The sequence below is a fragment of the Misgurnus anguillicaudatus genome, chromosome 14, assembly GCF_027580225.2.
Source record: "Misgurnus anguillicaudatus chromosome 14, ASM2758022v2, whole genome shotgun sequence".
Classification (NCBI taxonomy): Eukaryota; Metazoa; Chordata; class Actinopteri; order Cypriniformes; family Cobitidae; genus Misgurnus; species Misgurnus anguillicaudatus.
The window spans coordinates 24,252,320-24,277,108 of record NC_073350.2 but is presented as its reverse complement, the minus strand read 5'-3'; the positions used below and the strand labels follow the sequence as shown (position 1 = coordinate 24,277,108).

Genomic DNA, 24,789 nt, shown 5'->3' with positions numbered 1-24,789 from the left:
ACTGTGCGCAATATAACATGTGTTCATGTTTCACACATAAAAAAGGCTTTAATTTTTGCACAATTTACTTATATCTATAGCGCTATTTTCACTGTCCTCAAAACAGACTGATGTCTTCATTGTTCTCTGAAGTCCCTCCTTCAGAAATACGTATCGAGTTCTGATAGTGTCGTTTGTTTAGTGTGTTGTGATTCAAAAGCAGCTTAGCTTGCCATTAGCTTAGCTTGCCATTAGTAGAGGTCTTCACGGGTCCACTTAGAACCGAAAACCCAAGGTCCGACCGAGACCCATATCTTGGTTAATTTAAAATAAATGTGTTTTTGCAGAACGGACTCGAAAAGACCCAAACTCTCTTGTGTGTGTGCGTCAATGTCCTTTTCAAACCCCTTATCTGTTTGCCAAGAGCGCGTGCGACGTTGTGTGGCTGGCGGTAGGTTAATTTTTGTTGAGACAGACATGTCAGTCAATTTTAAATGTACATTTTAGCGGTTACCTTGGTGTCGTCGTCTGTTTTAACAAAGTAAAACAAATGGAGCAGCTCGCCAAAGTGGTTGCAAGGCCACCGGAGTTTCTTTCTGTCTTACTGCTGCGTGTGGGTCTGCAGAATGCACAAACGTCAGTGCCGGTTACATTCGGGTCCAGTCGGGTTAAAAAAAAATTGCCACTAGTTTGGGTCGGACTCGGGTCTAATTTTTTCGGGTTTGTCTCTGGTCGGTCTTTCTTTAAAAAAATATTTATGCACGTCGGGTTTGGGTATAAAGTGATTCGGGTCATTTCGGGGTGGGTACATTTCTTTGGACCCGAGAAGACCTCTAGCCCTTAGCTTAGCTGGCGGCTGACGTATTCATGTGGGCAGAGTTTAGTCAAAAAACTGTTCTAGTGACGTCATTGAAGCAGGAAGTAGAGGGCTGTAGTTGAAACCGGCCATTCGCTGTAGGTAGGGGTGGGCGATAAACCGGTAGGCATAATTAACCGGTAGAAATTTGTCAACCGGTAGAGATTTTGGACTATCGTTTCTATCGAGGTTACGCGCCCATGTCACGCTCCTGTGCGCGTGGTCGCGAAAACGTAACGTTTGAATACGTAATTAAGCACTGCAGTTTTAAAACAAGTTATTTTAAGCCATTGAAACACAGATGACAGATCTGTATGCGTGCGTTCTTTCTGTCTGTGAGGAGCGCGCAAGTCGCGCGACCGCTGCTCATTAAGCTCGTAAGCATTTTTCCGCTTTATTGGCCTTAAATAAAAAAAAAATGCGTCAAAATTCCCGTCTTTGCAAGCATCCTCATAAACACGACCAGTTAGCTCTTAAGAGAAAGTAAACAGCTAAGAGAGAAAGAGCATGTGTAACAGTGATCCGGACTTTGGTCTTAAAGGGGAAGTTACCTAATTTTGCTCCTGTCTGTCACTCGTGTTAATCAAACAGCATTGAGAGAAAATCTTTCACTGCTCCTGATTAAATCACTTTTCTACCTTAAATAAAAATATATATAGGCCTATACATACATGCATAATTATTTATCATCATTCTTATATCATTGACTGTTTATCTTCAGAGAGCTTGAGTTTTGTTTGTTTTTATCTTCTTTCTATGCTTGTATGTTTTTTGTGAGAATTATGAACATTTCTATGGTATTAAAGATTTAAACCTTATTAAAACATAAAAAACTCTACCCTGAAACATATCGTTATCATGATATAAAATTAATCCTATCGTGATAGAAGATTTTGGTCATATCGCCAACCCCTAGCTGTAGGCATTGAAAGGCGAATTCTGTTAAAGAAAATATATCGCCTGCCAGTGAACTTTGAGCTTTATCATTTTACAGGTATTATTTATGCTATTACAGCAACATTACACACTAACTAATGGGATCAGGAAGAATGTGACCTTTAAACAACTGTACCAGAGTTCGCTTTTACCCGGACCGAGTCCACCTCTTCAGCTGGGTCTCAGTATGGTTGTTTGGTCCTCACCCGAGTTTAATTGCTGTATTCACACCTGCCCAAAAGGTCCGCACCAAGGGGGGAAACGAACTTGAGTTTGATTCAGTCGAACCAAACAAGACAGCTGTGAATACCCCCTTAGGTACAAAAGTTTACTTTTTGAAAAGGTATTGCCCCATTAACAACTTCTGTAAAAGTGTAGAAGTATTTATTTCTTGTTTTGAGGAAAATCCCCAAAATAAAAAATGTGGGCTTATTTTAAGAAATACATAGAGGTTGCATTATTTTCATTAAATAATATTAAACTTTTCAAGTTTTAAAAGTGTGTTCCATGTCATGTTATCATGTTATCAAAATTGCTGTTGAAAATCATGAAATGCATGGGGATTAATATTTATTTATAAAATTGTATATATATACTGTATATAGATGCACATTCAATAAGCTACATAAGTACAATTCCTGAATTTGGTTGAACAGAACTCAAATGGATTAAAAACACAGTCTCTGATTCAAGAACTGCATCAAGAAATGGTCTGCAAATCTAATGCTACAAGCTCTTTACATGTTCATGTGTAATGTTAGCGGGTGCAATTTTTGAGTGCCGCATTTTAAAAGCAGAGTTTCGGTCATGACCATGAGGTTTTGATCAAATTCAACGTGACACTGTAATGTCTCTGTGAATAAAGAAGTCTTAAGGAAACATTCATGATGGGAGCATTTTCACACGCTCTTTGAATACGAGTGACATTTTTAGTTTATCTTTGAAAGCTTTTCTCTTACATTCCCTTTAAGAACTTCCCTTTGAAGACTCCCTTTAGCTGCCATAGCGCATTACAATCCGGCTAGGGCCGCTATACGTCAATACTGCGAGACAAACTGAAAAAAACACTGGAAAACCAGATTTGACACATGGTGGAAAACTCGTGCGGAAATATTTAATATTATATGAGTTTTGGTTCCGTAATTAACTGCGTGTAGCTCAGTTTATCTGGCGGAGACAGAGTCGCACTCAAAAACAAAATGATTTGTAAATAATAGGTCACCGTCTGTTTCCTCTTTAAAGTTTGTTAAAAATTAATAAACAGGGAATGTCATGCTGTGCTTGGTTTTACTGTAAGTATAAAATAAGCCTTATTGCTAGGCATGGGAGATTGATGAATTTTTGAAGGCTTTGTCAGAGGATAAACTCTTTTTTTACTTTTTGCATTGTGCAGAACACACGAGGAATGATTACTTTAAACCTGTATGTTAATCCTAGTAACCTGCCTGACACACCATCATCAGAAAATAAAAGCCAAATCCCTTCTCTGGATTACAGATAAACACATTTTTGATCGACGCCCATGACATCTCTGTAATAGGAGGAACCCAAAAATAGGTTTATTTTTAAATACACTTTATAGTAAAGCTGAATATATTTTCTCAAACATGCTATTTCAGGACATTTTAGTACAATATATGTTAAAGGAATAGTCTACTCATTTTTAATATTAAAATATGTTATTACCTTAACTAAGAATTTTTGATACATCCCTCTATCATCTGTGCATGCACGTAACGCTGGAGCGCGCTGCGACGCTTCGATAGCATTTAGCTTAGCCCCATTCATTCAATGGTACCATTTAGAGATAAAGTTAGAAGTGACCAAACACATCAACGTTTTTCCTATTTAAGACGAGTAGTTATACGAGCAAGTTTGGTGGTACAAAATAAAACGTAGCGCTTTTCTAAGCGGATTTAAAAAAGGAACTATATTTTATGGCGTAATAGCACTTTTAGGAGTACTTCGACTCGCCTGAAAAGTCCGCTCCCCTTCTCACTCTCATAATGGGAGAGGGAAGGTGTTACTGCGCCGAGTCGAAGTACTCCCAAAAGTGTTATTATGCCGTAAATTATAGTTCCTTTTTTAAATCCACTTAGAAAAGCGCTATGTTTTATTTTGTACCACCAAACTTGCTCATATAACTACTTGTCTTAAATAGGAAAAACGTTGATGTGTTTGGTCACTTCTAACTTTATCTCTGATTGGTACCATTGAATGAATGGGGCTAAGCTAAATGCTATCGAAGCGTCGCAGCGCGCTCCAGCGCTTACGTGCACGCACACAGATGATAGAGGGATGTATCAACAATTCTTAGTTAAGGTAATAACATATTTTAATATTGAAAATGAGTAGACTATTCCTTTAAATGTTTAAATAGCTAAACAACAGCTGTACGTGCAAAACATACTAGGATATCCATAGATAAACATACATATGCAATGCATTTCACTTTGGAAGTAAAAATATAATGTAATGTAATAATCTGAATAACCCATGAATCACTCACAGGACATTCAGAAATTAAGTCCCAGAGATTTATTAGTTATATAGAGTATATAAGAAAACCATTAGTGTTATATCCCAGTTTCGTAATCACAGACATTCATTTTGCTACATACACATAAACATTGCTGAAAGCAATTCAGCATTTTAGCTGAGACTAACATTTTTAAAGTTTATATTACTCTGCCAGCGTTGCATAATTTACGCCGTCTTTCCTTTATTTAGCTCTGCCACCATCACATCCAGATGGTAAGACTTTCTGTCCAGATCGGCAGGTGTAGTGCAAAGAGACAGTCTCTTCTGGAACGCTCCAAACATATGCAGGCACACAGGATCGGCTGTGGCCCGTAATGTCTTCTGGACCATCTGTCTGTTGGCGCTCTCGCCTACCCCTGCCTGTTTGCATCTGCAGAAGGATAAAATGAAATATTCAAATGACGGATCAACAGAATAATTATTGTCTTGACTCCATGGTGTGTAGCGTTGCCACAGTGCCGTCTGTGTGCTTTTCCAAATGGCTTGATTGCAAACAGTTTTTTTAGCAGTTTGACCAAAAATAATAATTGCGAGCAGATAAATAGAAGGGCAGATATCTTCCATTGCAGCAAACTTAGTGCAATAATTCAGCATAGCTTGAGAATGTAATTTAAAGGAACAGTATGCTGGATTGTGGCCAAAAGTGGTACCGCGATCATAAAACTTGTGGCTTAAACTGGTACTGCAATCACACAACTGGTGGCCAATACACAACATGACAACATAAACATCAGTTGAGGGCTGCGACTCCACTTTTTAAAGGACAATATCCTGTCCAGACCACTGTTGTCAGTGATATAAGTATATGAAATGAAAATTATTTCTTAATGTCTAGTGACATATCAGGGCCATTTTATGATTAATTGATATAAATTTCTTACATACTGTTCCTTTAACAACAATACACAGACCTTGTCTATGAAATCCCTGCTAAATAATCATCATTTTAGGATTAAGCGCATCAATGTTTGGATTTACTCATAGTCAATATAAAAGATATCAAGATTATATTTTCACAGAATGTTCTTTACATTATATAGGATGATTTTATGTAGAAAACAGGAAAAAATGACTTTACAGGGCTCTAGACTAACTTTTTACACTAAGAGCACGCACAGTGGCCCCCAACTGAAAATTTTAGGGGCGCAACAAGAAAATTTAGGGGCACACACTGTAAATCAACATGCTAACCAAATATTCACATTTCTACTAAATAATACACTGTATTACTAATAAGTAATTTGATGATAGATGCAGAAAGTACAATGTGCTGTTTCAAATTCAGCATCACATCACAAAAAAAGGTCAAATTTACTGGCCGCACATGTGCGACTGGATGTAAAATTCAGTGGCACACTCTCAAATTTTGGTGGCAGTCTGGAGCCCTGCTTTATCTGGGTTTTCACAGATGTGCTCACTCTAAAAACAAACGGTGCTATATAGCACCAAAAGTGGTTCTTTGCTCGTAATCATAGAAGAATCGTTTTTAGTGCCATGTAGCACCGGTGAAGCACCTGTAAAGCACCTGTGTAGAACCATATAGCCAGGGGCCATATAGCACCACATATGGTTCTACATAGCACTATTTGGTTCTACACAGGTGCTTCACAGGTGCATCACTGGTGCTACATGGCACTAAAAACGGTTCTTCTAAAAACTTCTATGATTACGAGCAAAGAACCACTTTTGGTGCTATATAGCACCGTTTGTTTTTAGAGTGCTGCTAAAATGTACAGTACCATATATTCTGTACGTCATGATTTCGGCACGAAAACAGATTGTATGCCAATATAAAATATGTATTTACTCATGGTTAATGAATACATTTTATGTCCCCAAAAGAACCATAGGGATTAACTGTGACCTCTCACAGAAGTCTTGCTGTTCTCTCTCATCATAGCCTTCTTGTCACCTTGTCCTGCAGTCTAAGTCTCATTTTCAGAGTGCAGAATGATGCTTATATAACGTGTGCTTTTTATTTCCTCATTGACAAAACTTATGTAACGTCTTCATTTTATTTAAGTGTGTGGGTGGATATTGGGGAAATGGATGAGTTTGTTTTTTTGTTGATGTGTACGGTTCTGCACTGTTTTAAACTTATATTGAGAGGAAGTGAGTAGGAAGCTCTTAGTAAGCTGCTTTACTGTCTGTTTACTGTCTGTCCGCATCCTCGCGCCGTCCGCATGCCGTCATTTTCGTCATCGGGAGGGTCCGCGATCGTCCGCGCACACCGTCCGCGTGCATGCCCAAAATTTGAGACCGTGCGGACAGTCGGCATACAACAGCGCATGTGCGTGAAAATATTGAGACAGGACAATCCACTATAAAACAAAGGCAATAGGGTGATTTTTGTGAAATTAGACTTATGAGGTGTCATGAAACATTTTTATTAAAAAAAAGTAAATGCAAAGTAAGAGTATCAAAATAAGAAGCTACAGTTACAAACATCTCTTCACGTACTATTTTGCACATGATTTAAAATGACCAATTTTGTTGTTTTTCCACATTTAAGGGGAACATTTTCATTACCGCAACATGTCCATGACTGGATTTGGGTTCTTTGACATGGAAATATTTAATAAAAAAAAATCTAAAAAATAAAAAGCTTCAGTGCATGTTTAAGCAATATCGCTCTCGGAGTCGTGTGATATAGCTCTATATCATCACGGCTGTAATTAGGCCAGAGGCACGAGGCCGCACGAGAATGTATATGTATTATATTTAAATCTGCAGTCGATTAGTAAAGATAGCGCCTGTTTGAACGTTTGCTTAGTGAGATTCGGTACGAATGAGAACCAAAGCATGAGCGGACATCAGTGTTCACTCGACCCGCTGACCACCGCCCTCTCTGGGCTACATTTCTGAAAGAGATACCCTGGCTCTCATGTTGGCCTTGTTTGTTTTTGATCGTCAAAATGAGATCAAATCAGCAGTTTTTGGTGTCATGATCAAACTATTACTTGTTTTTTAATTCATATTTAGTGTCTTTTGTGTTGTTATTGTTTTGGCGCGAGGTAAAAGTTAATAAAACTATTTGTATAACGTTACTATTGCGTTCTCATTTATTCTTAACGTGATACGAGCACTCGATTATTATTATTAAACTTTGTTCTTGTCAGTACTATATAAAACTGTTTGTTCTTGCATGCTGCTTATAAATATATCAGTGGCGATATCTCATAACATGTTTTAATAGTCAGGTCACGATAAACTAAATGATCAATGTCCACATTTAAAAGCTGCGGTGCTTACCTGCAGTTCCACGGTGTTTTCGCGTTCTGATAAGAAATATAGCTCCAGAAAAAAAAACGAGTGTTTATATTCCTCTTTCCAAGTGTTAATCATCCACACGATGTGACAAGACATTACTCCCATTAACTGTAACGTAACATCCAAGAGCGCTGATCTTTGACGGAATAATACTTCTGATTGGATTTTCAGACTGATTTATGAGCCAACTAATGAGACAAACGGAGAGTGATTCAAACAGCGCGTCTGTGTTTTTCCATTCAGAGATGAGCCTGCTTAGGACCTCCATTCACTAGGTGGCGGAATAATACGAAAGGTGAAGAGGTTACAGTGCTGTTATCAGCACAATATCGTATGGCTCTTAGCCAATCAGATTCGAGAACCAGAAAGAACTGTTGTATAATATACTATAAACATTTACAGTAAAGAAGCATGTGGTATTTGGTGATCATTGGTAAATGTAGAGAGAATAATAAGGAATATAAATGTGTCCAAGACCAATTTTCTCATTCTCCGCAACAATTTTCAATCATTGTTTAGGCCCTCAAGGAACTAACATTTTTATTGACTGTGACACTCAAGATGGTTACCAGGTAAGCAGTTCTTATTTTTTCTCTCCAGATAAAAGTTAAAATTTAGTTTGTTATAATACCTAGACAACTTTTTAGTTCTCATTACCGAAACATGAGTTTGTAAATGCATATATTTAATGTAAAATCATGTTGCGGTAATGATTATTTTTGATAAAGATAATCTAAAAAATTTAAATAATTCTATAGGAAATATTTTTTTAAATCCTCTAAAATAATGGTTATAGTAAGTTCAGACCTTAATCTTATATGTGCAACAAAAAAATTGGCCTGCAGTTTTTGCTAGTTCCTGCAATTTCATCGCATAAAATTGCCGCAAGGTCAAGGACTTTTGCTCGCAACAATCAAAAAATCTCAAAAATAAAGTTAGATTACATTTTTTTATCATTTATATAATATTACTTACTTTTTTGTGAGGTTGTCGCCAAGCATTCTTGTTTTGCCCATGCTATGCCGTGTTAATATCTGGCACAAAGATGTCTGAAGCGTCATCTAAAGTCGTAAACATGTTACCTGGCTTGCTTTTAGAGCATCTTTGGCATTAGGAGTGCGCCTATGATGCATTAACCTGCTATCTAAAAGGCATCTCTGCAGGTTATGAAATATGCACATGCAGGAGTGGTTCCTTCTCTCCTGTTTTGTAGGGAAATTGAAGGTCTCATGTGTGCTGTCCTTCTGGGAGAGCAATATAACCTTTTATTGCCTCCCCTTGGTCGTGATTGTCCTTAAACCGTAGGTTAATGTATGTTCCAGACAGTACAGTATATCTACAGCATCATAAGCAGGAGAGTGGCTGCATTCTCTATTAAATTTAGCCTTCCTGGTTATTCGTCTGTTGCCTGCTGGACCGGAAGGCAGGAGACATCAGATAACATGATCTGTAATTATTTTAGTGTTTCAGCAACTAATGTAGATGCAACTTTTTATGAAATCATAAGCATGAAATTACACCTAGAGTGGCACGAATTTGGACTATTAGTGTTTTACATTTTAAGTTACTAAAATTGTAGTGTGGTTGTTTGCCATACATATAAGTTGCACGGTATTTGGGCATCAATAAATCTGCTTTCGGCTTGACCTATGAAACCAGAGCCAATCGGATGTTCTCCTCTTTTGTGATTTGGTACCAGTCGGAGCTGAAACATGTCTGGCAGCATGTGTTTTAATCCCACGGTTTCAGTCTGCCAAAAATGCCTCATCCAATCACGGCTTTGTCCTCCCTGGTGGTCTTGGAACGAAAATGAGTGACAGCATGCCTGGAGCATGTAATATTCAGGACAGGGAATATTTATTAGTACAGTGACCAACTTGTTGTGTCTCGATTTCTCACACACATCCATTATTACAGCTTTTCTGTTAGCTGACAGACATACCAAGATATCCGCTTAGCCATGATAGCCAATGTTAATAAGATGGTTACCTGGAATAGATATAAAAATATATGAAATGTGTAGTTTTGACTGCTTAGGTGCCTCATTACTGTAGTTTTATTTGTTATGACACACAAAATGTGTGAAGTCTGTCAAATATTCTTATTCTGGAGATGCAGATGACAGCATTGCATCTTTAAGACTTGATCTGTGTTATGACACCTGCATAGTGGGATTGTTGTGTCTCTGTGTCTCATTTTTAGTATTTTGGTCACACATACATTTGAAACTAAAAAAAACTCTTGCATGCTCTGCTCCCCAAATAGTGTTTGTTTTATTATTATTTTTTATATAACTCTTTATAGTATATCTTAAAATAACAAAAAAAATTAAAATATACTTATATAAAAGGTACACTGCAAAAAATGACTGACTGACTTAGTATTTTTGTCTTGTTTTTAGTAGAAATATCTAAAAATTCTTAAATTAAGATGCTTTTTCTTGATGAGCAGAAAAGTCTAGTTTATAGATAAAAATATACAATTTAAGTAAATTTACATTTAAAACAAGCAAAAATATCTGCCAATGGAGTGAGAAAAAAAACTAAAAATAAGTTTTCTTTTTCTCTTACACAATTTAAGCAAAAATTTCTCACCCCATTGGCAGATAATTTTGGTTGTTTTAAGCACAAAATAACTTAAATTGTATATTTTTAGACTTTATAAGGTCATTTTGCTAATCAAGAAAATTAGCAAATGTAATTTAGCAAGTGTACTGTTCACACTGCAAAAAAAAAATATTTTCAAGAAAAAAATTCTTAGTATTTTTGGCTTGTTTTCAGTAAAAATATCTAATATCTAAAAATTCTTAAATTAAGATGCTTTTTCTTGATGAGCAAAACGACCCAAGAAAATAAGTCTAGTTTTTAGACCAAAAATATCAAAATTAAGTGATTTTGTGCATAAAACAAGCAAAAAAAATCTGCCAATGGGGTAAGCAATTTTTTCTAGAATTTTTCTTGTATTTAGTGTTTAAGAAAAATTTTCAAGATTTTTTTTGCCTCCGCTATTGGCAGATTTTTTTGCTTGTTTTATGCACAAAATCACTTAAATTTTATATTTTTGATCTAAAAACTAGACTTATTTTTTTGGGTCGTTTTGCTCATCAAAAAACAGCATCTTAATTTAAGAATTTTTTGATATTTTTACTGAAAACAAGACAAAAATACTAAGAATTTATTTTCTTGATAATAATTTTTTGCAGTGTGTTTTTTAAGGTCATTTTGCGAATCAAGAAAATACAACTTGATTTAAGAATTTTTAGATATTTCTACTGAAAACAATACAAAAATACTAAGTAAGAAAGTAATTTTTTGCAGTGTACTGTTCACACTGCAAAAAAAGATTTTCAAGAAAAAACATTCTTAGTATTTTTGTCTTGTTTTTAGTAAAAATATCAAAAAATTCTTAAATTAAGATGCCTTTCCTTGATGAGCAAAATGACCCAAGAAAATAAGTCTAGTTTTTAGACCAAAAATATCACATTTAAGTGATTTTGTGCATAAAATGGGGTAAGCAATTGTTTCTTGAATTTTTCCTGAATTTAGTGTTTAAGAAAAATGTTAGATCTTTTTGCTTACCCCATTGGCTTGTTTTATGCACAAAACCACTCAAATCCGATACCTTTGGTCTAAAAACCAGACCTATTTTCTTGGGTTCTTGCTCATCAAGAGAAAGCATCATAATTTAAGAATTTTCAGATATTTTTACTGAAAACAATACTAAGATTTTTTTCTTGAAAATCATTTTTTGCAGTTCACCTAAAACATTTATTCAGCGTTTACTCACCCTATTTTTTTAAGCCTTTTTTTACACAAGTATGTCAATAAATGTGAGAAAGGTACATGAAATAGTGCAGTCTAGTCATACTTTAGGAAGCACTGGATAACCTGTCCCATTTGCAAAAGACCTTTCATTTTTGTGACCGTGAGGGGCACAATTTGACATGTTCAGCGTGAAATTCATTCAGTACTTCGCTTACTGTGCTCAGCACAGCAGGCATCTCAACGCACCTATGTTCCCAGGTGAGCAGGTAGAGCACATTTAAGCTTACAACCGATTCCTGTGGAGAGACAGTGGAAATATCATAGGGTCACGTGGAAAACACCAAGGGCTATGCTTTAGTTACAGTTCCTATCACACAGCTTTAAATGTGATCTTTTATGTTGTTTCGAACAAAAACCCTTTAGTGATGGCAGAATGGCCACGCTTTTACTGTACAGCGCTACTGTTTCACGCTCCTTTCAAAACCTCCATTGTTCCTATTGTGGGAGAACAATATTAAACCAATTGCCATGCAGATGAGCTGTTCTGTAACACTGGGATCAGTACAATACGATGATCGTGTCTTTTTTGTTAGAGATTTAACAATGTGTAAAATCACACTAAAAACTGCAATAAATCTTATTAAACCCGAAGTTTAGCAGGAGACCATGAAGGCGCTTATACAGTATGCCTTTTAAGAATTGAATTGAGAAGGACTTAAAATAAAAAAAAATAATATATATATAATATATTGCTGCCTTAAATTTTTTGTTAAATCAACTCAGATTTACAAGTCATGTTAACAGAGATGAGTTGTCACAACTTATAAAATATAGTTAAGGAAAGTCAAATTAATTTTATAAGTTATAACAACTCACCTGTAGTTATAACAACTCATCTCTAGTCAATATAAATAATAGTAAGTTGAAATGACTTGTAAATCCGATTTGATTCAACAATTTTTTTTAAGGCAGCACAGTATTTTTTCATTCATTTACAGTTTCCATAGGAAATTTAAAAACGTGAATCGGACAATAGGTGCTCTTTAATTATTAAACTTTCTTGACTAGGAGGAGTTGCTACAAATTATTAAAATAAAGTTGAATTTGCTTAAATTAATGCAACTTAATTTTTATATTTAATAGCAACTCCTCTGTAGTCAAGGAAGATTAATAATTAAAGAGCACCTATTGTCTGATTCACGTTTTTAAATTTCCTTTCGTGTGTAAGTGTGTATTAGTACATGTTAACGATACGGTACATAGCCCAAAGTAACCAATGACACGAGTTATCGTCTCCAACGTAAATCTCTTTTTTTGGACAACAAACACACGGATTGAAGGCAACAGTTTACTTCCTGAGCTTGTTGACGTAGACAAGTCCGACATTATCATAATTTCTCCCGCTTGGACTCACAGCCTGTAAGTTAAAGGAACAGTATGTAGGATTGTAGTCAAAACTGGTATTGCAATCACACAACGTGTGGCTAAAACTGGTACTGCAATCTCACAACTGGTGGCCAATACACAACATGACAACATAAACATCAGTTGAGGGCTGCAACTCCACTTTTTAAATGACAATATCCTGGCTGGACCACTGTTGTCGGTGATATAAGTATTTGAAATGAAAATGATTTCTTAATGTTTAGTGACATATGAGGGTCATTTTATGATTAATAGATATAAATTTCGTACATACTGTTCCTTTAACTCCTGTTAGCATTGCATTGTGCGCAAATTTTTCAAACAGGTAAGTAGCGTTTTATTTCTGGATGACATCAGCGGTATTCAGGCCAATCACAACATACAGATTAGCTGGGTAATCAGGGATACAGAACTTTTTTAATTCATGCGTTTCAGGAAGAAAATGAAATCTGGAGCTACAAAAATGTACGATATGTGGAAAATAATGTGTTTTTTTACCATAAACCACACGAACACATTGTATTATACCACATACACAAAATAACGTTGTTTTTTAGCAATGAAATAGGTGCTCTTTAATGTAACTTTGAAATTTTATGTATAAAAAGCAATAACTTGAAAATTTTAGTTGTTTTAGCCTATTTTTTTGCTTGTTTTGTCATACAAAATGGAAAATGTATATGACAACAACTGTGAAAGTGACTTAATGGCCAATCTATGGTAACCCGTACTTGAAATGTGTCTTCTGCATTTGGGGATTGTGGGGAAAGGTGACTTGCTTAAGGGCGCATTAGTTGTTGCCTGGCGGTCTTGGGAATCATACCGTCATCAGGTTACAAGCCTGACACTTTAACATAAATTAGAATATCATTATGTGAAACCAACCAAGTTTATTACATTTCTTTGACTTGCAGTTCTGTAAATTTTTCTTCATGTCATTCCAATTTTAATTCAAGGCCCTGTGTAGCACAATCAATTCAATTCAAATTCCAGCTCATAAATTGGCAGATGCTTTTATCCAATGCCGTTTCTTCAGTGTGCACATTTTCTCTGAGAGTTTTTTTCGAATTACACATGCTGTGTGACCTCTACATTGCTGGCATCACGCTTTACCAGAGCTATAAGAACACTCTAGTTTAAACAGTTTGTGTTAGCTTTAGTGCTGTGTAGTTCGGTCACCATTCAGAAGATAAAAACAAGTCGATAGCAAATACGGCTTGTTTACAAAAGCATTCTGTGCAAAAGCTAGACTGCTGCATGCACTCTATTCACATCAACTGAGAACATACAAATAAAAACACACACAGTACAGTATGGCCGCATGTACTGAATAGGTACCTGTTTTGTGGTTTTCTTGTGACATCGACATACGTTTGACGTAAATGCACTGGTTGTACTTTTGCTGTCAATGGGTAATTTTCAGGCTGTCAACATTATGACAAATGGCTGCAAATAAGAGTGTGGTCCTAAAGTGAGGCTTCTGTTAAGGGTTTGGGTGAAGGATGAAATACTAGAAAGGGTTTTGAACACTTATCTGAGAGGATGACAGCGGTGGCAGCAACTCAAAATTGCATTTTAAAATAAAATTCCAATTTGAAAAGTGATGTTGGTAAAATGTGTTTGAGCAATTTGAATATCATTGAAACAGTACACATTTGCTTTTAGACAAAAATGTGCACACTGTCAGGAAAAAAAGTGGTCAAAAATGCTTCCTATCACTGTCACTCGGCGGCATACATTTGCATCCTAAAAAGTTCAGATTATGTCCTCAGAGGTACATCTTGGTACCAAAGAGTGCATATACTGTATTAATACTTCAAAGATACATATTGCTACAAAATGTATACATAGTTGTGCCTAAATGGTACATTAGGATCTTTTGAAAGCCACAATATGTAAGATTTTCACCCATAGAGGCCGCTATTTCATCATAAACACAATAACAAAGGTGAAGCTTAATGAAGGAAAGTGGAACGATGTGAAAGGTTGTTTTTACCTTTCAGAGAATTTGCTAATCATGTTCATGAATAAGGTAATGAATAAATGTATTGACCTGTATGTTAAATCACATTATTTTATACCAGCGTATTGAATTAGCTGCAAGGCAAAACAGCTGCATGTTAGATGCTATATTACCTCCACTTCCGCATTTGTCCACTCGGGTTGCCATAGTTTCTACAACTGGAAACTGAGGAGTCACTAAAAAGGTGACAATTACAGGAAAGACAATGACCAAGGCATTATTTAAAACAGGAATTTCTTTGGACATACGAATCCTTGGGAATTTTTGGATAATAAGTAAATGACTTTATGAAATATATCACACTGTGCAATAGTTTTAAGGGACACTCCACTTTTTATTTTTTTTTAAATATGCACATTTTCCAGCTCCCCTAGAGTTAAACATTTCATTTTTACCGCTTTGGAATCCATTCAGCCGATCTCCGGGTCTGGCAAAACCACTTTTAGCATATTAGCATAATCCATTGAATCTGATTAGACCATTAGCATCGTGTGCAAAAATAACCAAAGAATTTCAATATTTTTCTGATTTAAAACTTGACTCTTCTGTAGTTACATCGTGTACTAAGATAGACAGAAAATTAAAAGTTGTGATTTTCTTGGCGATATGGCTAAGAACTATACCTTCATTCTGGCGTAATAATCAAGGACTTTGCTGATGTACCATGGTTGCATGAGCCGCAATGATATTACGCAGTGCCCGAAAATAGTCCCATGCTATTGAAAGTTACCAAGTAATATCATTGCACCTACTGTAGCCATGGTTGAGCGCAATGCTAATGGTCTAATCAGATTCAATGGATTATGCTAAGCTATGCTAAAAGTGGTACCGCCAGACCCGGAGATCAGCTGAATGGATTCCAAAACGGTAAAAATCAAATGTTTATTTCTAGGGGAGCTGGAAAATTAGCATATGTGGTGTCCCTTTAAGGGGTACTGCCCTATAGTGACAGCTTGGGACAATTTTTCGGACTATTTTCAGTTTAGAAAAATACATTTTAAATAAAATAGGATTGTTTTAAACATATTTGACAGTTTTTTTGTTGTAGGCAGTCACCATATATATATTTTTATTTTGTATGCAGAAAAACAAAAAACTATTTGCGTGAACGAGACAAAAATACAGACTAATGGAAATGATTTTTGCAGTACTAAAAGACTTTAGTTACTTGTCCATATGGACATTATAAGGTTCACTCCTTCATTATGTTATATACAAAACAACTGTAAATACAGTTATAAATCCCAAACAATGTCAGTTAGCCCATGCGTTTTATGACATTTCAACTAAATGCACTGAAGAAAGCCGTGTAGCACATTGATATCAATGCAGTCATACATAAGAATGCACGCTTTTACCTGAAACCTTGCGTTCCATGAGATGTTGATAGTTATCTAAGGTCACGATTTCATATTGAATGTCTGCCGAGCGTGAGTGTGCATATCTACTGTATCTACAGGTTGTGATTTAGGAGTGCTCTATATATAGCCACAGCTCGGTGGGACCCGGGGGATATCATGCCACTCTGCTGAAGTGAGCTGAATGAAGGTAGAGAGAAATCCAGGACTACCATGTGGAACGCGGCAGACGGCTTACATTGTTTACACTCTGTAGGGATCCTCTGCCCTGCTCACCACTACTGTTGTAGGTTGCAGCCGTCAGAAACCCCCACTGATTCAAATTGCATGCTTGCGCTTCCCCTAAGATCAAAATTGACAGAATATAGGTCAGGTATGTTTCTCATACAGGGTCAAAACTAACACATATACAGTAAGTATTGAATAAAATTGAGTTACTAGCTGGTAGGCTGGTAATTTCATGAGAATCTACAATGTAACGTTTAGATCATTGTTTTGGTAAATAACCAAAATTTATGAATTATTGATGATTATTTTAAAACGTTTCTTAGCATTCTTTTCTAATTATTTTTTTGTGATTTACCGTTTTCTACATAAAATTTTCCTAAATGATGTAAAGAACAGTAGGCCCTATGTGTAAATATAATCTTGATATCTTTAATATTGACTGAGTAAGTCAATATTTAATATCTAATAATATTAGTGCTGGGCAAAGATTAATTGCGATTTATCGCATACAAAATAAAAGTTAATTTTTGCATAATATATGTTTGTGTGCTGTGTATAATTATTATGTATATTTAAACATACACACATACATACATATATACATTTCAGAATTGTTTTATTTGTATATAATTTTTAGTGCTGGGCAAAGATTAATCGCGATTAATCGCATACAAAATAAAAGTTTTTTTTGCATAATATATGTGTGTGTACTGCGTTTAATAATTATGTATATTTAACCACACACACATACATATGAAGAGTTTGGTTCCAAAACGCGATAAACGCCATTTTTGAAAAAAAAATGAGTTACTGCCAAAATCAGTATTATATCAGGTCAGTAGTTAAAAGTAAATTCGCAAAATCCAATATCCGCCTTGTTATTCTGTCATCTTTTTTCCCTTTTTTTCCCAAAATGCGATAAACGCCACTCCTCCTTTTTTACAGAACACAATAAATCCGCTCCAGAAATTACAGCGCACCATTCACGCAATGTAAACAAACATGGCGGCGCGCTGAGTACACGGAGTCCTAGTTTTCCTCATCTACTTTGTACTTCGTGATCAACAAACAAAACAAAATAATACTTTAATTGCATTGATAAACATGTGATGGTTTTCTGTGACGGGAAAGAAACGCCATCAACATCTAATAATTTACTTGGGAGATGGTCGCTTGTTCTCCCGACAGCATCAAGCTTCTCATGCTAACACATTGACCCCAGGGGATCTTATGAAAAACTTTCCATTATTTTACTCAAAGTCAACGAAAATCAAGCAGGACTAAAACATTTTACAGCTGATTGGTGTGAAAAATGCTAAGCGACGACGTCAAGTATAACCGCAGAAATGACAGTGTTCTTAATATGACAAAGTAAGTGTTTTTATTAATGCCATTAATGTTTATTGTTTTAATCAGTGTGTACAACTAGTCAACTAAATGAATATAAAATGGCAAAGATGAATGCACATTTGATTGAAAAGATTTATAGCATTTTGAAAAAAAACTGTCATGGATTTATTGAATTTTGTGGAAAAAAGAATTTGTTTTTATAATAAATCTTTGAAAATCAAGTTATGGATTTGATTTTTTTATGTTTTTTAACCTAAAGATGCTATGTGAAAGTTTGTAACAGAAAATAGTGGTTTTCATCTTGTCACTTTCTTGGTATAGAAAACACGTTTTTACCAAAATTTGTCAAAATGGATTTATTGCGTTTTATAACTCTTCATATATTAATTTAATATTTTTTTATTTATATATAATTTTTTATTTATATAGCATATAGAATATATAAAAATATAAATAAATATATATACATACATACATGTAAATGTTTTTTAAATACATAAATTAATGTGTGTATTTATATATACATAATAATTACAGACTGCACACACTCATAAATTTAGCAAAAAAAAATTTCTTTTATTTTGTATGCAATTATTCACGATTAATTTTTGCCCAGCACTAATTATATTTTTTTTAAATGTATATTAAACATATAAAAATATAAATAAATATATATACACATGAAAATGTTTCTTAAATACATAAATGAATGTGTGTGTATTTATATATACATAATAATTACACACAGCACACACTTGTATATTATGTTAAAAAAAACTTTTATTTTGTATGTGATTAATCGCAATTAATCTTTGCTCAGCACTAAATATATTTTAGATAAAAAATATATAATGATATTTTAACCTGAATTTTACAAATAGGGTCACATATGAACTTATATTAGATTTTTTTGTTTTGATAAAGGGCTTGTCAATTTAACATCTTCATTCGTGACCCTGTCTGTAAAACCCAAGCTAAAGTCTCACAATCTTAAAGTCTCACAAAACTTATTTTGAATTTGCGCCCCTCAGAAGAGAAGTCACCAGCCGCCACTGTCATATAGCATGATTTTATGTAGAAAACAGTAAATTGTCAAAAAACCTTAAGCTGTGTCACATTCAGTAAAAAATGAATGCAGTTAATTGCTCCCGACTCTTCAGTACATTCAGCCGTTTTTCTACCATTAGAAAAATTTGTATTTGCAAGTCCAAAGTAAAGACATCTCAGCTGCCATTAAAGGCAACACGCCTCATCAAACCGCAGAAAACAAGTTGTTAACACTGGATGCATTTTTGCATTTATGAACATCTGGAGGGAGCTGCCAAATTCAAAAGAATGTTAGGATGTTGAAATACATTATACAAAGTTAAACTATATTTATCATCTATCTGAAACAGAAGAGAACTGCAATCCAAATGTAGCATAAATGTGACTGATCTGAAGTCAATTTAAGTACATTCACTATCTGTATATTAAAAAGATGAGATTTGGTATGATGTTTATTCATTTATTTACCACATGTTTTTTTTCTATTGATCTGATTTAGTTGCACAGTGACACCAAGCACCTTTAGTTTTCCATCATGCTCCTGACGTTCTCATTATGGTCCTCTTCTCTTGTCATCATGACAAAGCGAGTGACAGTGTCTATTTTTCTCAAAAGGCCCATTTCGCGGTTCTATTTATCATAGAGAATGTCAGGACCTTTACTCTGCCTCTCCCACTCATCACGTGCTTGCCAATTTTAGCATACGCTCGCTGTTTATCTAATAATTTCATACGTGCTTCAATAAACACAAGCATCCTCTCATTTTATAATCCATGTAAACAGAAGAAAACCCACGTTGTGTCTCTTGACAATTATGGAGTTGGATTTTTCGTTCTGGGAGTTTTCAATTACGAAACAAGCGTGTGTGTATTCTATTTTTCATGTGGTTCTGTAATACCGTACACTGTGATTTAAGAAATAGGATTTGGGCTTTTTCATACATATTGTTATATATGAAACAGCAGAATACAATTTTTTAAATTGTTGCCTCATTCCAGACAGGCAGCGAACCTGCTCACCGTCCATAACAATGGCGCAACAATTTGGAGTCAAAACCACCGAAGGATTTTGTATTATTCACCTTCTGCGAGCACTATCTATGTGTCCGCGTTTTGTCAGACAGAAAAGATCTCGCCTTTTCAAGCATTTTTGAAAGCATTATTGGAGTCAACTACAAAAGCAACCTGAGAGGGAAAGCACAACTTTCAAACACAGGTTTGCTTTTAGCGACTGACCTTTCAATGTCACCACTTCCCTGTAATCCTGTAGCCAAATGCAACAGTGCCCTAAAGCAGGCACATCCGCACATACTTACAAGACAGCCAGATGGCCAGAGCAATCTTCATGTTCGCAGTGAAATGGCAAAGTGTTCCTTGGATGGTTTTTAAGTGGTGTCACTTAAAAACGCCTCTGGTTGACTCAGCAGCAAAACGAGCGATTCACTGCCCTCTTTTTAAGACCTTTGCTTTTGGCTCTCGTGAGCGCTTGTTTACTGTGACATTTGCTAAACACCAAGTCATCCAAAAAGACACGTCAAAATGCAAAGATCATGCAGTAATGCATTTGTTTTCAGTTTAAATGCATTTTTACAAGTTGTAATATACACTCACCTTAAGAATTATTAGGAACACCTTATAATTTCTCATTAATGCAATTATCTAATCTACCAAGCACATGGCAATTGCTTCAATGCATTTAGGGGTGTGGTCCTGGTCAAAACAATCTCCTGAACTCCAAACTGAATGTCAGAATAGGAAAGAAAGTTGATTTAAGCAATTTTGAGCATGGCATGGTTGTTGGTGCCAGACGGGCCGGTCTGAGTATTTCACAATCTGCTCAGTTACTGGGATTTTCACGCACAACCATTTCTAGGGTTTACAAAGAATGGTGTGTAAAGGGAAAAACATCCAGTATGCGGCAGTCCTGTGGGCGAAAATGCCTTGTTGATGCTAGAGGTCAGAGGAGAATGGGCCGACTGACTCAAGTTAATAGAAGAGCAACTTCGACTGAAATAACCACTCGTTACAACCGAGGTATGCAGCAAAGCATTTGTGAAGCCACAACACGCACAACCTTGAGCCGGATGGGCTGCAACAGCAGAAGACCCCACCGGGTACCACTCATCTCCACTACAAAAAGGAAAAAAGAGGCTACAATTTGCACAAGCTCACCAAAATTGGACAGTTGAGGACTGGAAAAATGTTGCCTGGTCTGATGAGTCTTGATTTTTTGTTGAATTCAGATGGTAGAGTCAGAATTTGGCATAAACAGAATGAGAACATGGATCCATCATGCCTTGTTACCACTGTGCAGGCTGGTGTTGTAGTGGTGTAAGGAATGTTTTCTTGGCACACTTTAGGCCCCTTAGTCCCAATTGGGCATTGTTTAAATGCCGCAGCCTACCTGAGCATTGTTTCTGACCATGTCTATCCCTTTATGACCACCATGTACCCATCCTCTGATGGCTACTTTCAGCAGGATAATGCACCATGTCACAAAGCTTGAATCGTTTCAAATTGGTTTCTTGAACATGACAATGAGTTCACTGTATTAAAATGGCCCCCACAGTCACCAGATCTCAACCCAGTAGAGCATCTTTGGGATGTGGTGGAACGGGAGTTTCGTGCCCTGGATGTGCATCCCACAAATCTCCATCAACTGCAAGATGCTATCCTATCAATATGGGCCAACATTTATAAAGAATGCTTTCAGCAACTTGTTGAATCAAAGCCACGTAGAATTAAGGCAGTTCTGAAGGCGAAAGTGGGTCAAACACATGACTAGAATATGTCTGTTTCAGCTCAAAATACCCAACAGATCATTTTTTATAGCATATCCCTATTTGGGTGGGAGCAAAAAGCACTGCTTTGTATGTGTATGTGTGTACCGTTAAATGCAAATGAGCTACTGCTCCTTACTCCCTTACCAACAGACAGTGAGTGCTTTTGATTAAAATAAATCTGATTCTTGTGAATACATTTTGAGACTATATTTAGCCAAATTAGCATAACAACAAACACATTTAGAAAAGCTTTTGGGTAAAATTAGCCTACCTAGTCAGTCAGTGGTCATGGGCGGAGCTTTATCAGTGTGACATCACATTAACAAGAGAATCAGAATAGCATGTGCAATGAGACTGCTTCCGTTTATTGGGGAAAAAAGAGAGAGCGTGGGAGATGTGTGCTCTTTAATATGATTTTATTTCATAATTTTTCAATATACAGAATTATTGCATTAATTATGAACATGTATCTCTATTTTCACTTCAAACGGACACTTGTACTGTATTACAAAACACATGAAACAGTTACATAGAAGCACAGTAGAATGGACACAATAACGCAACTGGCAACAGTTGCCAAGCAAGGATTCGCCAGTAAAGCGAGGCTTACCGAAGGGTCAATAGCTCATTGTTATCGTCAGTCTGCAGACATGTATTATGTAAACATTTTTTATACTCTTCAGTTGTTTGCCTTTTATATTCATTGTTCCCATAATTCCTTTCTAAAAAGAATTTGAGCAATTATGAGTCATTGTGCCCACCATGTTCAACAGCAATTTAAGTGCGAGTCTCTGGAGGGCTTATTGAGGCCATCCCGCGCTCATTTGCGAGGGCAGCGTGGATTGTTTGTTGGAATCAAAGCAATTTAACATCGTCCCCGCGCCGTTGTTGTTTCCCACACAGAATAAAACCAGTCGAGAATCCGTGTAGAAACAGATTTACAGCGCCAGGGGACTAGAATGAGACGCAGCAGATAACATCTTAACCGTTCGTCGGAAGAAAGACACCTGTCCTACCAACAATTCCAGCACTTCAATACAAGCATTAACAGTTCTATTAAAATCTGTCACCCCCTTTCTCTCTTTTTTTCTTTCTCTCTCTGTGCGCTCTGAAGAGAAATCGCAGTCATTCATATGCTAAGGGACTCCTTTCCCCAGTGTATATTAACGCAAAAGAATCACGTTCCATCATTTGCCAGGAAAGTCAAGGAGGGAAAAAGATGCAAAATGAGCCAACGGGGCTTCAAATATCCCTCACCTCTGCAATATGCCTTCACATTTCATTACACATTTCGTGCCGCAGACCAACAAAATGGAGTAGAAATGTCAGTCGTGATTAGATAGAGCACTAAATTCCTAATGCCACATACGCAATCTTGATTTCATCATGTTTGGCAGCTAATTCGCATTTCTCTCTAAATAATATAACAATAATAACTCTATACAGATCACTAGCTTGAGCGCTAACTTTGCCTCTGGGTAGTGTCTCATCATTTATGCATATGGGTCTGTTGAATATCGACACTTTTCTCTTCATTAATGTTTTATTCGTATTTCTTAACAGGTTACAGACGGGGGAACTATTAAGCAGAAGATTTTTACATACGATGCTATGTTCAATACCAATTACTCCCATATGGAGGATTACCGCAGGCGGGAAGACCTGGTGTATCAATCAACAGTCCGGTAAGAGCTCTTCATTGTTAATTCATAATCGCAAAGTTTTGTGTAAATCTGACCATTTAGTAGAATATGTTATGACAGTAAATCTATAGAGGACTGGTTATTGTTGAAAAAGTTGCGGTGTGATGTCAAGATCCTGGCCTGGTTGTCAGTTGATATGCTGTGTGTGTGTGTTGCATACAAACGTGCTTTCCATTCATCTTTGTGGCACTCTTTGTGAAAGTTTTTAAACTCAAGAATGGACCCCATGAGAACGTCCCTAAACGGCTAAGGAAAGTTGATGCATTTGAATCAATAATTGATACACGCATGACGAGCAAAACATGAGCCGATTAGGAAACTATTTTTTGATATTTGCACCCATCAAAGCAATGCTTCTCCTTTAGGACCTTAGTTTAAATTTCCCTGCTCCCCAATCAGGAAGCATCAGCTTTAGCCTCCCTCTCCGAACATCTGCTTTGGTGTTTTACACGCCCCGCTGAGAAACAGACGTGTTTCCTAAGTCAATCTTGTTACCTGAGGCTCAGCTTCAAGCTAGAAAGCAAGGCAAGCCACGGAAATACCTTTTCACACGCTCCTCAACACAACATTTTCATTTGACAACTTTCTTGTCAGACCAAAAGCTGTTACAAAGTGCTAGATGAAGAGGAGATGAGAAAAGATTTTTATTATTAGTTTGACCTGCTTTAAGGGTACCCGTCCTTTTTCATTTTCGGATTGTCATATGTGCATTTACAGTGCTTTTAGATAACAGTTGGAACTTAATCAGACCAGCATTGCTTTGACTTGAAAGTGGGACACTAAATGGGGTTTCTAAAGTACACACACAGGAGCAAACAGTCTTACTCAGCAGGAAGTAAATTGACTGTCACACTATAAACAGCAGTAGGGATCACCTGTATTGACCTTTCAGTCTAACATAATTTTCAGGAGGTAAGACAGCAACTGTAAAGGGCTGTCGTAGATATTTTGCAGTCCCCCAAGTCGAAACATGCGCCCCACAGCGTGTGAGTTGCATGATTTTGGCTGGAATAAAAAAGCATATAAAACATGATGATGTGTGGATGTACAACCTAAATATACAGTATTGTGCAAGTATTAAGCTGGAACGATAGTCCTGTTTTTACACATACACGGGGGTCTGCATACAGTGTGCAGGTTTCCCACGGATCCTTGAAATTCTTGAAAGTTTGTGAATCTGGAGAAAAGAATTCAAGGCCCTGGAAAGTTTTTGAAAATATACATACATAGATACAGGTCATTGAAGGTGCTTGAATCTATTTTATGCAAGTTTTCTAAAAAAAACAAACAAAAAAAACATATTATTTCCTGTGTAGTTTAGGATAATATCATAAAAATTCTAGACTTTTTAAGCACATGTGCTAAACTGTTCGCTTTAAATGCTTATATCTTCTGTATGTGAATGTTGATTCATACCAAAATGCATTTTTGCATAGTTGTGTTTGAAAATGTCTCAGGTTACGTATGTAACTGTTGTATCCTGAGAAGGGAGCGAGACATTGCGTCTCCCTTTCCATACTTCCTGTG

At 36.2% G+C, this 24,789-nt stretch overlaps 1 protein-coding gene and 1 long non-coding RNA gene across 4 annotated transcripts in view; one reads left to right on the top strand and one right to left on the bottom strand.

Moving 5' to 3' along the window:
* igsf21a (immunoglobin superfamily, member 21a) overlaps positions 1–24,789 on the top strand; it is a 346,434-nt gene that overhangs the window by 183,416 nt on the left and 138,229 nt on the right. For all 3 annotated transcript variants that reach the window (XM_073876128.1, XM_055184959.2, XM_055184958.2), the window contains exon 3: positions 23,123–23,244. In XM_073876128.1, the coding sequence (XP_073732229.1) occupies positions 23,171–23,244 (74 nt within the window). In that variant the 5' untranslated portion in view covers positions 23,123–23,170. The remainder of the gene's footprint in view (positions 1–23,122; positions 23,245–24,789) is intronic.
* Positions 3,929–20,292, bottom strand: LOC129428067 (uncharacterized). Its single transcript, XR_008638830.2, has 4 exons — positions 20,093–20,292; positions 16,153–16,494; positions 14,908–14,970; positions 3,929–4,682 (listed from the first exon to the last, which is right to left on the bottom strand). It is a non-coding gene; the product is annotated as an uncharacterized lncRNA (long non-coding RNA).